We start from the raw sequence: 18,890 nt of genomic DNA, 5'->3' as shown, positions 1-18,890 counted from the left end.
TCTGCATATCTTCACTTCTTTTTTTTGGATTTCTTCATGTCTGCAAATTTGCTCTTCACAGATGTCTGGATGGAGTATCAGACATCATAAGGGTACTTGTATTAGAAGTTTTACACAATAAGATCAACCAGTCCTTTCCAATGAATGCTGAGCTTTCAATTATATAAATGGGCCAACAATTGGTGTGGGAGGTCAAACTAGAATTTAATAGTTGAAACAGTTGCAAACTAGCCTGTGATCTTCTAAGAGGTAACGCTGCATGCCTAGGGCTCTGCAAAGACAAATATGGACAAATGTGGTAGTATCAAAGAACTGCCTATCAAGGAATTGGAAGGTCTCTTTTAGACATAGCAATAGAAGATGGAGTTTATTAACAAACTGATAAAGGAGGCTGAGTATGAGATATTATGATTGGTTTTCTGATGAACATCCTGTTGATTTGGATCCCTGGTTTGAAACCAAGGAGCAGGGACAACTATGCTTTGTTATTAATTTACAAAAATACTCAAAAAAATTGAGCCGTACTAGAGTTTTGTTCTTTGACTACAATAAAATGATACTATTTTTATATCGTGTTGTGTTTCAATATATGGTACCAGTGGCGACTTGAAGGAAGGAGAAAGGAGATGAAAAAAGAATAATGTGTTACATAGTTAAGTTTGGAATCAACATTATCTTGTATGAACACAAACTAAAAGTTTCATTAATTTATCGAAACAATACATTTCGACAGTATCGTGCGATTTCAAACCATGCAATATTACCCTACGCAACTAGCGTGCCTTTGACCAAGACCACCACCCAAAAAAATAAGAAAGAGAAAAAAGAATTTAGCAATTCTGGGCTGTCACACTCCTCTCAATTCACAGAAATCTTTTCCGTATGTCATGGAGGATTCTTACAGCACTCCATATTTGTTGTTGCTTCATTGTCATAATTCTATATGGTGACCTCTGCCCTTTACATAAAGGAATATCTACCACAACAAAGACAAGCTTTAAGCAATTTATCAGGATTCTCTTCTTGGTAGCAGCCCCTTAGTTGAGTGCTTATGTTCAATTCATTTCCTGACTTCACAAAATGCATCTGTAGGATAGATGGCATCCTTGTTTCATGATAGTACTTCTGGCACTTATATGATGCACAACCTTGAGTCAAACACCAACATACCATATTTGGAGCTTCCAAGCAGATTCTGGTAGTATCTTTTTTTCTTTGACCTAATAGCCAAGTCTCATCCTACCAATATTACCTTAATATTACCTTGGCAAATGGATCACCCTACCAGCAAGAGGCATTGCTAGGCCACTTATACTTACCATTGTCTTTCATCCTCTATATGGCTAAGTTTTCTTTCAATCTACTAATTAGAAACAAACTCACTAAGCCAAAAAAATTGCTCAGTAACCTCTACTGTTAACTCTGTTCCCATCTAAAATTCATGAACTCAAAAGGTGATTGACCAAGTATATGTCTCAAATGGTTGTATCAGCTGATTTTGGCTACACATTCATATTCTTCCCTGCCCAAAATACATATTTGCCTGGGGCATTCAAGGTTAAAGAATCTATAGAAGATAGTTCTAGTCTATAAAATCTTAGAGTTTTAAATGTAAGCCTGCCAAGTAGGTGAATACTTTAGCCCCCATTTCCAGACAAGTCAATAAATGTGCTTTTTACATTTTCCCTCAGCTTATAATGTTTGGAGGAAAGGCTGAAGAATTTCTCCTTGCAGATCAACACTAGTCAAACATTTCATTTTTGCTGGGGGAACAGCATGGAGAACAACTATGAGATGACACCAGGAAGATCCTACCCATTGATGACACAAGGCTTCCACTGTGTTTACAAAGACAAGAAGAAGCTTCCATGAGGCTTCCCGAGATAGTCTCAATGTGGGTCACAAATTCAGCAAGGTTTTGGCAAGGCTTCCAAAGACAGTACCAATGAAACAAGGCTTCGTTGAGGATTCAGAAGATGATACTGATGCAGTAAGGCTTCGGCGAGGAAATCCTGACAATGGCACAGCTTTCGCAAGGCTTTGCAAGCCTTCCTGAAACAGTCCTGATGTGGCAATGTTTGGCAAGGTATGCAACTCCTTGTTCAGCTCCTCGCCTCATTTTCCCCTCCCCTCATCTCTTCCCTTCCTCTACCTCATTCTCCTGCTCTTAGGGTTGTACTCAGCAAAACCATTGGCACCATCATTCAGCACAGTCAGCATGTCTCGTTCTGGACAAGGATAGAAACCCCACTTGAAACAAAGAATTCAAACCTTCGTTTGGAATTCTAGTTGTGTCCCTTCAAATATTAATTTACATACTTTTACCTATGTGGATTATTCCACGTGCACGACTTGTTTCTTTATAGTGAAAGACCAGTTTGAAAGTGTGAAGTTTCTCTTCAAATCATAATTTGGACCTTCTATTCATGGATTGAGAAATGACAATGTTAAAGAGTACTCTCTACTGCTTAGATTGAAATCTCGAACCGTTTCGGACAAAACAGGCGAAAAACCTAGTTCCACCAATGGATCGACAGCGGCACAAATGTGTCAACGCACCGCAACGTGTCAAACACATCCTACAGACCCAATGACATGTCCGGATGCGTCACCTGAGCCCGACAACTAGTCCAGAGGCGTCGTGCAGGCCAGGATGCATCACCCGAGCCCGACGACGAGCCTAGACGCGTCGCCCGAGCCCGACGACAAGCCAGACGTGTCGCCCGGACCTGACGACGAGTCCGGATGCATCACGCGGTCACCGGGCTCGAGCAACGCGTCCTGACCCGTGCGACGCTTCTAGACTCACGCGGGCGGAAATAATGGTCTAGAGTTAGGTTTTTAGAGTTTAATTAAATAACCTTATGTTAATAATTTTAATCAACTCTGCTATGATTGAGATAATTTAAATAGGCTTAATTAAAGCCTAATAAAATTATCCCATTAATTTAATATATATATTTATTTATTTATTTTAAAAAAAATATTTCAATTTTTATTTTTTATTTTTAAATATTTAGATTAAATTTTTTTATTTTTAGTTAATATGTTTTATATTTAAAAAATACTGAAACTATATCGACAGAACACAATATAGTACCGAAATTGTATCGTTCTGGTCCAAGACCGAAACCTCGATACAGTTCGAAAGTTTAAACCATGCTCTCTAGTATTTTTCATTTTTCCTCTCTAGTCAAGTCATTCTTCATTAGTAATCATGATCTTCTACATGTCAATAAAATAGTGTTGTTGAGAACAAAAATAGGCATTTGGTTGAATAAAGATTGCTTGTAATTTGTGAAGATGTCACTCTCCATCGAGTTATCTTATCAGTTGCATGGCTGCTTCCATTCTTCAGGATAAGTTTTAATTCAGATTTCTTTCTTTATTCTCTTCCCTAGTGGCACAAGGTTGTTAGTCTACTAAGATTACATCAAGCATTCATTTTGACAAATGTAATAAACTTTGAGTTCATTCTTTCTACCACTATCCCACCTACCACACCAAAGGCAAAGTTAGGTGCCTTTCATGCCTATTCCCGAGTCTTTTCCATCATCTTCTATTGCAAACTAAATGAAACAACTCAACCACCGTAGACATATAACAAAAGATCAGTAAAACACTTGTCGTGTACCATTGTTTCCAATATAGTATTTCATAAGAGAATGAAATCATGGTTTAAAATTTCATACTATATCAAGCAGCATAGTCGAAACATATCATTGTAATAAATTACCAAAATTTGATACTACTTGGCACAAGCAATCTACCCTATGTTCCTATATCAATCATGTTGATGAATATCATGTCATGTCAACATTCAATACCCCTTAGCATGTTCCTATGCATCCAGATGAATTGAAATAATATTTACTATTTTTTTAGCTTATGTTCATAATATGATGTCACAATTGTACCATTTTAAATGAAATGCAAAGTCCACAAGCTTGGGTATATAGTTATATTTTATTTTATTTTTCTTCTTCATCTCCTTCATCCTTCTCTAATTTGCCATCAGAGACTTGTGTTGAAACACTTGCATGATATTAAATTCCAATTAAATCTAAAACTCTGATACAACTCGAAATTTTGAACCGTGAATAAAATCTATAGAGATTTTCATCTTGTTCGTAAAATCAAGTCCGGGGATGTTACTTTTTTATTCCAATGATCCATTGAGAGACTTGCTCTTCTAAGTTTAAGTGATTGAATACATTAGTAACATGCTAGGATTTCACAATATTCTTGAACAAACATGAAGGGGAGCCTTAAGGATTTAAGTGTAAATAAACAAACATCTCCTTGTAAATATAACAATCATAGCAATGTAAATATGAGATACCACTAACATAAGATAAGTAAAGGTAGGGCAGGCAACCTAGGAGTAACTTTTTTCCCCACTACAAAAATTAACAAAGGGGAATATTAAATAGCATTTTAGTTAGTACATTGTTTGCATGTCTATGATAAAAGAATATATTACATATAATCAAATCAATAAGATAATTTTTAGCAAACCCTTTTGTGAAACAAATCAGACCTTTATTTCGTCCCCTAAAAGGCGCTTCATCTTCAAATTTTGAGAGAAAACCTGCAATAGAAATTTTACACAGATAACTAGCCTACAAGTTATTTTCAACAATTACTACAGGAAGAAAAGCATTTTTCACATAACTACAAATAAAGAAGCAATAGAACAGCAAAGTAATGAGTGCTAGATAGTAGTAATTTTTTATTGCATCTTGAAAATTTCTAATTCAAAATTTTTTATGATTTCACAACTTAAAATCTCAAGACCACACTAAGCACAGAAACAAAATTGGATATTGGCGTCACATTAAACGCACCACTCCATGTCATCAGGGAAATGCAAAGGTAGGTCTGACAAGGCATGTTAAATAGTTGGATAGTGCAGGTGACCCATTTCTTTGACAAATCTTAGTTTCAAAGGCATGGGAATTATGATTTGGCAGCAAAAAAATCTCTTTGGAGGTTCAACACTTTATCTCAGGAAGAGGTATAAATGATGTAGGCAACAAGGAATGAAGACATTTTATTTTAGGTGCCCATGTTTGGCTTCATCAACACACACATGGCTTGCTTATTTACATCTTTTAACATGTTCGGTTAGGCCGGCACAACATTCATTCTATTTTAACTCCAACATAGGTTGCAATCCCACGTTGAGTCTCAATAGTTACCCATAGATAATGTAACCCATCCCCTCTTGCAGCCTGCGGCAGTTTCTATGTTTTAAAATGTAACTTAAACTACAGATTCATATAGCAGGATAAACAATTTTGGTTCATACCTTTATTCTTTCTTTTTCAAATACAGAAGGAAAAAATTGCCCATATAAATGGATGGCAGCTATGTAGTTACATTACATGTTTGGAATAGTAATCCTCCCATTAACGGATAATCTGATGTCACTGTTCTTAAACTATATAATAAGATGAAGAATAGGAAGATAACCTTTTTTCTCTCTTGACGGATATTTTTTCGCTTGCTTTGCTTCATATCCATCAAAAACTCCTCAAAACTATCAAACAAAAAGCATGTGAGAGAATGAAAATTAACATTATAAGCATTAGCATGTGGCAAAGTCTACCTCTCAATAAGACAAGTGGCTCTTAAAATGATTAAAAAAATAAAAAACTTATTATATTATTTCCACAATAATTAGGTCTGTTTCCTATGTAAGCATGACCAAGAAAATGTAACTAGTCATCTATGTAAATCATGTCAATAATCCATAAAAAACAGAGTATGGGAAAACTTTCGAGTGAATGAGTAGAATATTAAAAATGAAAGCTAGACTAAGAGAACCACAATTGACATTTGATATAACGACCAAGTGATACTGAGTTTCAGAGCCCTCATTTTATCACATAATTGGTAGCTTTTGTTTTACCTAAAAAAAAATTGTGGGCATGACGTGCTAGAAAGAGTGACAATTCAACCTTCAAACTCCAAGATCACAAATCATATCAGCTAAAATTTTACATATTGACATAGCATTAAGTCAAGGATGGGAGGAAAGTAGGATACTACAAATACAATTCTTGTCAAGTATAAAGAGAAAGACCCCATAAAGACTGTAAGTTATCACTGCTTTACTCACTTGATATAGTTGCGGTTTTTCCAGTGATATTGCATCCCTATTCTCTGCAAGAATCCATTTTGCTTGAACTTGTCCCATTCAAATTCCGAGGGAAAAGTAACATGCAATGATGAGACTTGCAACTGTTGATAAGAATTTTGTGACAAAAGAAAGCATAAGAAGTTGAATTTTATGCTTGTTGCCCAATAAAATATATAGGAAAGTGATCATATATGACAAGAATGAAGAAAACAAGTAGACAGAAATCCATGTGGCTATTTGCAATATTTTTCTAATTGCACGCCAAAAGAAGGACCAGAAAGTCACACAAAGATTCATCTCCTAAACTATCCAAGTAAGCAGTTACAATAGAACACATTTAACCTATGGAATACCTTGGCAGTCAGTTCCTTCAGAGCCGTGACTAACATATCAAACACCTGATCTCTATACCAAGTTTTACGAACTAATATTCTGTGGCCTGTCACTGGAGTAAAAGGAACACATGATTGAAGTTTGGGATAGTATCGAGAGCCATATCTGTAGTAAGCATCAGCCCAAGAATGATCAAAGACGTACTCTCCATAAGAGTGACTACAAATCAAATAGTAACAGCTCAGTCATCATAAAAGGTGCACAGATAAGATATTATGTAAACCTCATATTGGTGAAAAAACAAAAGAAGCACTGAAAGCCTGGAGATGATAAACCTTTTAAGATAAAGTGGAACAACACCTATAATGTTTTTATATTTATCTTGAGCAACAATATGCTGCGGCAACCATCCTGTTTCCTGAAATGGTTACAAATAAATTATCAAAACAACAGCACGCCTTTTATCAATGCACACAATCTCAAATTCTGAAGCCAAAGTTTCAAAAGAAATAAATCCAATATGATTCTGGAAGGTTGATCACTTTCTAAATAGTATATGGTATATAGAACATATTAAGATGTTCTACCTGTAAAAAACTTGCACCAGTATCACAATTTCATGTCACGACATGAGATAATAATTTGTGGGATACAGAATAGTACAGAAAGCATGAGGTCCAATTCACCAACTGATGCATGTAGCTCACGAAAAAGTAGCATTCCAACTTTACATATATGGATAAGATTTCACTGTAATTAGCACAATTTTTCTAATTTCATAAATTTATTTAGTAAATTTTTTTAGATACTTAGAATTTTATATAAATTTAGTTATAATTTTAATTTACAAGATGATAAAGTAATTAAGTATGATTCCAATATAATAATCCTAAACTAAATTATTCTAACAATTTAAAACTAATTATAATTAAAATAATAGTTTAGTTAAATATTTAATTTACTAATTTAAAACCAATAATATTAAATATAAATTAATTAATATTTGTGAGAGGCAGGCACATATATGGGATGTCTCTAGAGTCATCATCGGCAAGTGTGCAAAGGATGGGCACAATTGTATGTGTCTTTCACACAAGTGATATCAGTGAAATGGGAGGAAGAAACTCACTAGTCATGTGTACAAAACATCACCCATTGACAACGAGAGAAAATGACCCTCCAATAACAATCACATCATCAAAGCCTTAAGAGGTTGGACCAATATCACAAGCCTTGTTGTCATTGTTGTCTTTGTTGATATTGAATGTGTCTTAAAAGTGCATGCCCACGACACCCTTTTTCTGCATGTGATGCTTGCCTCGGAGTCATAAGGGGGAGGAGATCAAGGTTCAAAATGTCGAGTCGTATCGAAGATTCGATTTTTGAGTCGAACCATATTGTTTTGGTATCAAGCTGACTTTCCAATGCATGGTGCCGGTGACGAATTAGAGGTTGAAGGAGGAAGAAGATGAAGCGAAAGGAGACATTGTCTACGTTGAATTATATCGAGTTTTGTTAATTTATCAAAACCATACATTTTGACCATTTTGCCCAATAAGGTACAAGATTTCAAACTATGAGTGCAACACATCACTTTTCTTATTATTTATATGGATGACATCATCATCTATAATGGTAATTCCATTGGGATTACAAAATTGAAGAAGCAACTCTATCAACATTTTAATCTCAAGTACATTTTTAGTATAGAACTCCGCCTATGACAAATTAAACCCATCATGGCCAATCCCAAGCCAGGATAAAGGAGGAGGATTGCATTAAGTTGCTAGCCAACGTCAAACTAAAACCAATGTTCAATAAATGGATTTATTAAACTATTGTGTTAATACTAGTTTTTCTCCGAAAGGAACGTGTTGCAGGATCCGACTATAACGTCTCGACAAGGACCGTTACATCTCCAGAATTCGAGTGTAGTGATAAGTATGCAAGAGTTCGTGTTGTAGGGTCCGACTGTAACGTATCAACAAAGACCACTATATCTCCATGAGAATTTGGGTGTAATGTTAAATAAGTAAAAGTTCTCTCACCATAAATTGGATGAGAACAAATATCATAGTAAAACTATAAAAATTTTGGTGTAGTATTAAATAAGTAAAAGTTCTCTCACCATAGGTTGGATAAGAACAAATATTACAGTAAAACATAGTCTATGATTTGAAACATGGAAATAGAAACCCTCACTGATAAAGCAATGGAGGTAGTATATATAATGATTAAGAAAAAAAATTAATATTTTGTGTGTACAAAAGACAAAATGGGTAGGCAAGAAGGCAAAGATGATAGAGAATTCGGATTTTAAGTTATGATATACAGGAAAGAGTAAAACAAGAGATGAAATAGATATTATTATAGATAGTTCGTTAAAGGATGAAGTTATAGGAGTAGTTAGAAAGGGGATAGAATTATAACACTCAAGATAGTAGTGGAGAAAGAAACTATGAACGTAATTAGCATATATGCACCTCTAGCAGGATTAAATGAAGATACCAAATTAAGATTTTAGGACGATATAGATGAAATATTACAAAATATTCCGCCAAATAAAATGATTTTAATAGAAGACGATCTAAATAGGCATATCGGAGTGAAAAATGAAAAATATGAGAGGATGCATGGGGGTTATGAGTTTGGAACAAAAAATTAAAAAGAGAAAACTATATTGAATTTTACGATAGCATATGACCTTATACTAGTTAATACGTTTTTTAAGAAAAGAAAAAAAAATAACTTGGTCATATTCAAAAGTGAGAATAATAAATCACAAAATGACTTTCTTATAGTTAGTAAGAGGGATAGAAAAATTTATAAAGATAGCAAAGTCATTCCTGGAGAAAGTTTAACTACCCAACATAAGTTAGTAGTGTTGGATATGCACCTCAAGCATAGTATTAATAGAAGAAAACTATACACAACTCTTAGAATTAAGTGGTGAAAGTTAAAATATGAGAAGCAAAACATATTTAAGGAGAAGGTAGGAGTACAAATATTAGGTGAAATATACGGTGACTCTAATATGACATGAGATAAGATGGTATCAAAATTGAAAATAGCAATCAAAAGTATACTTAGTGAGTCAAAGAAACATGCACTACCAAGAAAGGAATCATAGTGGTGGAATAAGAAAGTATGAGAGAAAGTGAAAGAAAAACGAACAACCTATAAGGAATTATATATTTATAAGAACGAGAAAAATTTTTAAAAATATACAAGAGCTAAAAAAGAGACTAAGAAAGCAGTGAATGAAACTAAAAATGAAACTTTTGAACACTTATATTGAAAATTAGATATAAAAGATGGGGAAAGAGACATTTATAGAATAGCAAGTGAGAGAAAAAAAGACAAAAGATCTTATCCAAATAAAATGTATTAAAGATGAATGCAATAAGGTACTAATAAATGATGGAGAAATAAAAAAGCGGTGGAAGAGGTATTTTCATCAACTTTTTAATCAAAGTTTAGGTGACCAACTTAACTTAGATAATTTAAGTAGGTCAAAATATAGAAATTTAAATTTTTATCGTAGAATTCAAATTTTAAAAGTATATCAAACTTTAAATGGGATGCAAATGGAAAAGTCGTTGGACCATAGCAAGTGAGAGAAAGAAAAACAAAAGATCTTATCCAAATAAAATGTATTAAAGATGAATGCAATAAGGTACTAATAAATGATGGAGAAATAAAAAAGCGATGGAAGAGGTATTTTCATCAACTTTTTAATCAAAATTTAGGTGACCAACTTAACTTAGATAATTTAAGTAGGTCAAAATATAGAAATTTAAATTTTTATCGTAGAATTCAAATTTTAAAAGTATAACAAACTTTAAATGGGATGCAAATGAAAAAGTCATTGGACCAGATGATATTCCGATAAAGGTATGAAAGTGCCTAGGAAAATAAGGTATTGAATGACTTATAAAATTATTTAACATGAAACTAACAACGAAGAAAATGTCTTGACCAATAGAGGGTAAGTACTCTAGTACCCTTATATAAGAATAAGAGAAATGTACAAAATTGTGCAAACTATAGAGGTATTAAATTAACGAGTCATACCATGAAATTTGAAAGAGAGTAATAGAAAATTATTAAGGAAGGAGACCATAGTGATCGAAAATCAATTTAGGTTCATGCTTAGAAGGTCAACAATAGAAGTTATACATTTTCTCAGGTAACTAATTGAAAAGTATCGGGAACAAAAGCAAGATCTACATATGGTATTCATTGACTTAGAAAAAACTTATGATAAAGTCTCAAGAGAAATTATATAGAGAATTCTAGAAAAGAGAAGTGTTAACATAGCATATATTAAACTAATTAAGAATATATATGAGGATATAACAACCAGAGTGAAGACTTGAGGATAACTGAAGCATTTCCAATAAATATAGAGTTACATCTAAGATCACCTCTAAGTCCTTATCTTTTTACATTACTCATGGACGAACTCACTGAACACATTCAAGACACAGTACCATGATGCATGTTGTTTGTAGATGATATTATTTTAGTAAATGAGACACATAAAGAAGTAAATGTTAAACTAGAATCTTGGAGAGAAACACTAGAAATGAAAAGAAATATGAAATTATTAAGATAGGAGATGACGAGTTATCGAGAATTGAGAGTTTTTAATATTTAGGATCATTTTTACAGGACGATAGAGAAATTGAGAGAGATATCTTACATAAAATACAAATAAAATAGTTAAAATAGATAAGAATGTCGAGTGTTTTATGTGATCGTAAAATACATCTAAAACTTAAAAGAAAGTTCTACAAAATGACGGTTAGTCCTGCTATGTTATATAGCGCTGAATGTTAGGCTATGACTCGAGTACATAAACACAAGATGAGAGCTGCAGAGATAAAGATGTTAAGATGGATATGTGGGCATACAATGATGGACAGAATAAGAAATGAAAGCATTAAAGAGAAAGTCAAAATTGCATCTATCGAGGGAAAGCTCCGAAAGACACATTTAAGATGATACAGACATATACTTAAACGGTCAATAAATGCTTCAGTTAAACAATGTGAAACTATAACAAATATGCACATCAAACGAGGAAGATCAAAAAACTTGATTAGCAATAATAAAATAAGATAAAATTTATTTAAGTATAAATTATAATATAGTAGGGAATAGAGTCTAATGGCATACAAAGATCCATATAATTGACCCCGCCTAATGGGATAAGGTTAGGTTGTTGTTGTACATTTTTAGTATAGAGGTTGTTCAAAAAGGAAGATATTTACAACTCTCAAGAAATGTATGCACTTGATATGATTAAAGTGGATGATCTGATAGGGAGCAAACCAACTGACAATCCTATAGATTCAAATTTTGAATTAGTACCAAAACATTTTGGGAAGAGAGAACACTAATAAGGAAATTGAATAACCTTACACTTACGAGGTCCGTCGTCTCGCTCGTAGTTAGTGTGATCAATCAATTTCTACAAAATTCATGTATCTCTAGGAAGTAGTCATGAGAATTAATATGTTTTTCTCAAAAACTCTTTAAGAAAATGTATCTTACTTCATGTCAAGGTCTTCTTCAAATTGTTGAGTACACAAAGTAGATTGGGCAAGTTCTCCCACACATAGACGATCCACTTTAGGCTATTGTATTCTTTTAAAAGATAATTTAATCTCCAAAAGGCAATGATGGATCCAGAAATTATACTTGGGGGAGGCTTGAATTAGAGTTGATAGGAATACTTACTTTCACTGCAGCATCTTACTCTCCTCCTCTTTCTCACTTCACTGTCACCAACAGAGTCGACTACTTTTCATCTTCTCCAACATTCAACATCTATTACTATTAAATATTGATCTCACTGTCTCGATATATTATAAATTACTATTCAATATCTATTACTATCGAATAAACTACTTGTTGTTTGCTGAACTTAGGACAAAGGACAGAAAGGTTGGACAAAATAAAAATTAAAGGTTTCTATTATGGGTTGTAAAACTGCTATGGTGACTTATTCTTCTCACTATTGGCATCTAGCCAAAGACAAGAAATAAAGTAAACCAAAAGACTAAAAGATAAATCAAACAGAACAGTAGGAACTATTGCTAGTTTGCTTGAACTGGCCAAGGGATAAAAATAATAACAAAATAACTACAAGAATGAAAGGAAAAGATAATGAAAGTCTTACGCTCTTTTTCGACGGTCTCAGCTAGCTCCGACAAGAAAAGACAAAACAATGGTTGCTCTTGTTGGAGAGAAAAAAGGACTAGCGTTATTGTTGGTCGGCTAAAAAACAACAAAAGAAAAAGGAGGAGGTTGCTACTTTTGAGAAGAGGGAGATAAAAAAAGAACTGTTATTGGACAAAGAGACAAAAAAATAATGAAACTACAATTGGAGAAGATTAAAAGAAGAAGAAGCCAGTATGTGAAGGCTTGCGCGTGAGGTGGTGGAAGAAAGGCACTATTTTTCTTTTAAAAATTCCCTAATTCGTTTTAAATCAATTGAACCGATTTAATTTAATTAAACATGGTTCAACCATAACTTGGTCAAATCAAATGCAAATCAATTCCGGTTTGGACCAACATATTTCTTATCTTCGCATTTACCCGATAGATTTTGTTTGACCCCAATCTAATTTTAATTGAGCACCTTCATTTCGTGCTCGATGATTCGATTAGTTTATTTATTTATTTTGTTAAAAAATTAAATACCTAATATAATATAGATAATAATGGGCTTATTTATTTTGGACCACGTAAGGGTTGGGCTATAGCCCAGAACAACCCTCACGTGGCTCCGTCTCTACATAAAGGAACTAGAAGCAAATGGTTGTAGCTCAGTCCAATGCCGAGACAGTATAGGGTCATGGCCCTAGCGACATATGGATTTATCAAAATTAAATAGTTGGTAATTGAATTAGAACTTGCTCACATAAAACCATTGAAGCTCTACTATAACAAATAAGTTGCCCAATATAAAGTTTTATGAGAGAGCAAAATATTTAGATTAATAGATTGAAAATGTACAATCTACTAAGATTGTGATTATCACCTTATATGTTAGCTTTAATAATTAGCTAGCAGGCTTGCTACCTAAATTCTTAAGTAGAGATAGCAATTTACCCTACCTTAACCCAAAAAACTTAACCCGAATGAGATTGCCCCAACTCGACTCTAGTAAGGTTGCCCAATCCCATAACATAAGGAGAGAATGTGGACTAAAAAAGTAACCACATATGTGAAGCGAGACGGGCATAGGATAGAATTTTTGTGCCCTAACTTGCCCTGCCTTTCTTAGCCCACTTAAATTATTTTAAAGGGCAGTCTGATACACGAAGCTTCTACCAATACAGGGTCCCGAGGAAGGGTCTATTGTACGCAACCTTACCCTGCTTTCCAAGAGGTTGTTTTCGAAACTCAAACTCGTGACCTTTTGGTCACACGGTAGCAACTTTACTATTGCGTCAAGGCTCCCCTTCTAAATTTTACTTTATGATATATATATAGATTATATTATACATTGTTTTTTTAGATTTTATTGCTTGCCCAATGAAGGCCTGCATGAGATATAGGGCGGGAATGGAGACGAATTTTTCTTCCCAATCTTATCCTATTTCTTACATGTTTTTTTAGATTTTGCATATTCATGTAACAAGCGTGGTTTTCATAATAAAAAAATAAGGTAATTATGAATCTGAGACCTACTTTATAATATTTAAGTATTATGAAGCTAAATATAATTACATTAATATGAAAGACCTATTTTATAATATTTACATTGATTAATAATATACTACTAGGGGCATAACCTATATTGATTAATAATATCCTACTAGGGTCATAACCTAATTTATCCTTTAACAAAATTAATACAGTAACTAGTGTTAAAGATATTAGAACAATAACATGGCTATTCTATAATTATAGGTTTGTGTTCCTATATGTCTACATTAAAGAAGTCATGGAAATAAAACCAAAGAATAAATATTTACAATGAAGCAACCAACAACTAGGAACCCAAATAAAACTATCAATCTGCAAAAATAAAAAAAAAATGACTGCAATATATAGTATAGGATGACACCTATTATAATTTGATGAATGATATTATTTCCTTTCCCACTTCCACAAAAAATACTTATCAATCAACGAATATCTCAATCACATGGAAAATTGACTATTTTTTATTTAGTCTTGAACCTCCAAGTTTGTCATAATTTTCAAACTCTTAGGGTGCATTTGGTTGGGGGTAATCTGTGATTACCTTGGTTATCCATTAAGGTAATCAATCAAACCCTTGTTTGGTTTAGGTAATCGTTGATTCCGAAGTAATATGTCATACCTGACACATCAGCAAACGTCAGCAAAAAGGGTTATCTTACCCGGAATTAGAAAACCAAGAAAGGTTTTTCTTGATTCCGGGGTTAAGTAATTTTTGTTTACAAAAATATCCTTCCCTAAACCCTCCCCTCCGCGAGCAGCCGTCCCCGATCGCGAGCTCCTCTCCTGTCGCGTGCGAAAACCGATCGCTCTTCTCCCGCAAGCCTCCTCTCCCGTCGCGAGCCTCTTCTCCCGTCCCCGCTTCCGCGAGCGAGCCTCCTCTCCCGCGAGCGCCGCGAGCGAGCCTCCACTCCCGCGAGCAAGCCTCTTCTCCCGCGAGCGAAAGCCCTAACCCTAGCCCGCGAGCGAAAGCCTCCTCTCCCGCCAACCAGCTTCTTCTCCGGCGAGCGAAAGCCCTAACCCTAGCCCGCAAGCGAAAGCCTCCTCTCCCGCGAGCGAGCTTCTTCTCCGGCGAGCGCGGGGCATCGGCCACGGCGGCTCGTCGGCTCGTCGGCGTCTGCGTCATGAGAACGGCGAGCTCGCCGGCAACATCCGGTCGTCGTTGGTACGATCCGACTGCTAGGAAGAGGGAGTTTCATCGTCCTCGGGAACCTCTTCGAAGATGGATCCGAGCCATTCGAAGGGTAGCATTTCAGATCTCATACATTAAGACGAACCCTCTCCCTGTTCAGGTTAGTTGAGCTCTAAAAAATTCCTGTTCTCGTGTATTCCTCTTTCGATTCTTAGGTCACCTCGTTGCTATCTCAAATTAGGACCAGTCTTATCTATAAACGAGAATCGCATCGTGAATCCTTGAAAATGAAGAAAATAGATCAGTTACTTGATTGACTACGGATTGAGATGAATTCCTCTCTCCTGTGTTTTTATTCAAGAATAATGCTAATTACACGTTAATGGTATTCTTCCATTGCTTGGTCAATTGCCATCTTTAATTGGATCGCCTCTTATTAATGAAGTTCCAAGAATTGTTCTCTGTTTACTGATAACCAATATGATTATGTCATTGTACTGTTATTCACTTGTGCTTAATGATGGGATTTGAAATTGTGCATATCACTAATGCAAAGTTGAAGTCCAACCATAATTTGTGGTTTACTTAGGTGACAACCAATCTGTTGTGGGTTACTTTGGTGGCAACCATAATTCATTTGTGTCGATAGGCCTTGTATATCGACTTAGACCTACTAGTCCTCAAACAATAAGATGCACTTTGCATAGTTATGTTCTCTGTGTAACTTCATCAATGATGAGTCGGCCCCTAGTCATACTTCACATGCTTAACTAGGAAGACTTCTTTTGCTTGTGAGTTATAGGAGGAGCAAGTAAAAGGCTTTTTAGCTTTTACATCCCCATGAACTTACCCTTTTGATGTAATCTTGACTATCATCTCTATCATTTTTGATGAGGCAGTGCAATTATCATCAAGCAATGGCACTTTCTGTCAGTCCAGATATGAAAATAGCTTTGATGAAGATGAGCCTTTTCAATCAATGGAAGAACTAGAAGCTCGAACAATAGGAAACATTCTTCCTGATGATGATGATTTACTATCTGGTGTTAATGATGATATTGGTTTTGTTGGTCGAGTCAATAATAGAGGTGAAATTGATGATTACATATTCTACATTAGCGGAGGTATGGAACTAGAAGTTGACGATACTATTGATGCCAATAAAGCTTCTGAACTTGTTGTAGAAGCAGCTAATGAGCAGCTAAGTGGATTAAATGACTTATTTTCTAGTGAACACACTTTCAGTGAACACCCTTCAAGAACTCTTTTTGTTCGAAACATTAATGTAATAGCAATGTTGAACTTGTTGTAATGACTTATATTCTACCGTGCTGAACTTGTTGTAATAGCAATGTTGAAGATGCTCAATTAAAATCTCTTTTTGAGGTACTTATTCTTGTAATAATGTTTTTGTTTTTCGCTGACATTTGAGGAGCTCAATTGTTGGTTTTCTTGTCATTTATATTTTCCTTATATTGTTGCACAACAACTGTTTGTTAAGTTTGAATATCAAATGCCACAGAGTTAGCTAGTATTGATTGGATATATTGAAATTTTGCAGCAATATGGTGAGATACGGACAATCTATACTGCTGGTAAACATCGAGGTTTTGTTATGATTTCTTACTACGACATAAGAGCAGCCCGAAATGCGATGAAATCACTTAAAAATAAGCCATTAAGGCAGAGGAAGCTTGACATCTATTTTTCAATTCCAAACGTAAACTACATCACATTTTTCAACACTGAGCAGTTGTTGATTTAATTATCGCAACAATATCCGTCTCCATGAACTGCAAGGTTATGCAAGTCAAATAAAAAAACAATAAGTCATTATTTTCATTTTTTTTAAACAAAAATAAAAATAAAAATAAATATATATATATATATAATTTACTTATATATAATTATAATTTAATTATAAAAATTAATAATTAAAATTAAAATTGCAAATCGCAATATATATTATATTATTAATATTATAAGTAATAATTTAATTTAATTTTAAAAATAATTAAATATCAAATTAATTTAGTTGTAAAAAATAATTATAATTGAACTAGGGGTAATATAGTAAATGTAAAAGTAAGTAATATATTAAAACCTTCAAACAAACAAGGTTTTATCTCATTACTTAGGATTAAACCAAACAGCATTAGGTTATGTTTCATTCCCTATAACCTTGGTTATGTGATTACTTAGTAATCACATAACCAAGGTAATCACGGATGACCCCCAACCAAACGCACCCTTAAATTAAATTATCTATTGCATGAAATTAATAGAGAGAGGATTGGTAAGATTAGTAAACGATCTGATTGTTTAAGTACAAGTTAAACATCACATCTTTGATGCCAACCTTTACAGCAGAACGTGACTCCTCCAAGCTTGAGAGAAAAGCATGACTGATGAAAGGATTAAACTTTTCAGGTCCAGTTGCATCAATTGCACATGCATCCCATTGATTAGCAGGGACATCTGAAATTGATGAAACAACTGACAGAAATACCTCCTCAGGATTCAAGTCCTCCAGTTGGCCATCCTATTTTTTAAATAACTATTGAAAATATCAGGAACAACACCGTAATATAAAGTCAAACAATTAACACTATGACAGGAAGGAGAACATGAAAAAGTACTTCTGATGATGGTTTTAGCAACTCAAATGTCCCCAAGGAAGGATTCAATTCACGTTGCTCATTACTCCTCCTAGGCCCCCAAAATAGCGCAAGAACTTTACATGTGGACCCTGCAAGTTGAGACTTAGTTGTGTATCTTAGATTCTCCTGGAACAAGAATTAGTGAAGCACCGGTCAGAGATCAATTAAAACTGTAAGGGAATAAATTAACGCCAGTTATGAAAAAAGGAAAGACGCCGCTTATCTCACTACGAATTGGAGGCTTAAAAGCAAAGATTTCACTAGCTCAACAAAAACAAAATACATTTACTTTCCAATTTCTGACTCGGATGAAGTTTCAACGGTCAATTGATCTCTCCGAGTGCGAATTTAATCAACATCTCGGGAAGGTTCTCTAATTTAGGGCACTAAAAGTGTTGGCTTTCACACCGACACCAAATGAGGGACAAAGCAAGGGTAAATAAATGAAAACCATTCGATCGGCTTCCGAACACCAAGGCTCACCAGATGATGCTGCGACAGTCCGACTCCGAGGAACGAAGAAGGGCGAAGCGAAACGGCACAAGAGGAGGCCGCCGCCATGACCAGAGCTCGAATAGACTGCGGGAGCGGAGGACCGACGGCAGACTAATTTAAATAATGATAGAAAGCCGATAATGTAATGCCACGTGGCATTCTCAGGATTACCAACTTACCAGGTTGCAAGCGAAATATCGAGAACCGGCTCGTTAAACTGAAATTTCTCCTCTCACATGGTCAGTCGATTCATTCTATTTTTTATTAAAATAAAATAATTAATTTTGATTAATTTAGAAATTTATTTTAAAAAGTATTATTTCCAATTATTCAATTTCATCTCGATTATAAAATTTAAAATTTTATTAAACCAATTAAATGGAATTGTGAGTTGATCAATTCACAC

General features: G+C 34.5%; 1 protein-coding gene and 1 long non-coding RNA gene across 2 annotated transcripts in view; one reads left to right on the top strand and one right to left on the bottom strand.

The window, feature by feature from the left end:
• Positions 1–18,556, bottom strand: part of LOC141836392 (uncharacterized) — a 47,043-nt gene extending 28,487 nt beyond the window's left edge. Inside the window, exons 1-8 of the mRNA XM_074723876.1 lie at positions 18,473–18,556; positions 17,969–18,115; positions 17,689–17,871; positions 6,814–6,896; positions 6,499–6,697; positions 6,125–6,246; positions 5,476–5,542; positions 4,541–4,591 (exon numbers count right to left, since the gene is read on the bottom strand). Of these exons, the coding sequence (XP_074579977.1) occupies positions 4,541–4,591; positions 5,476–5,542; positions 6,125–6,246; positions 6,499–6,697; positions 6,814–6,896; positions 17,689–17,871; positions 17,969–18,115; positions 18,473–18,550 (930 nt within the window). The 5' untranslated portion in view covers positions 18,551–18,556. The remainder of the gene's footprint in view (positions 1–4,540; positions 4,592–5,475; positions 5,543–6,124; positions 6,247–6,498; positions 6,698–6,813; positions 6,897–17,688; positions 17,872–17,968; positions 18,116–18,472) is intronic.
• On the top strand, positions 14,969–16,722 carry LOC141836767 (uncharacterized). Its single transcript, XR_012602487.1, has 2 exons — positions 14,969–15,489; positions 16,229–16,722. It is a non-coding gene; the product is annotated as an uncharacterized LOC141836767 (long non-coding RNA).
• Positions 18,557–18,890: the final 334 nt, after the last annotated feature.

This window comes from Curcuma longa, chromosome 10 (assembly GCF_044706935.1).
Source record: "Curcuma longa cultivar G26 ecotype Majalengka, Jawa Barat chromosome 10, ITB_CL_G26_1.1, whole genome shotgun sequence".
In the NCBI taxonomy this organism is placed as follows: Eukaryota; Viridiplantae; Streptophyta; class Magnoliopsida; order Zingiberales; family Zingiberaceae; genus Curcuma; species Curcuma longa.
This window is presented reverse-complemented; position numbering and strand designations above follow the sequence as displayed.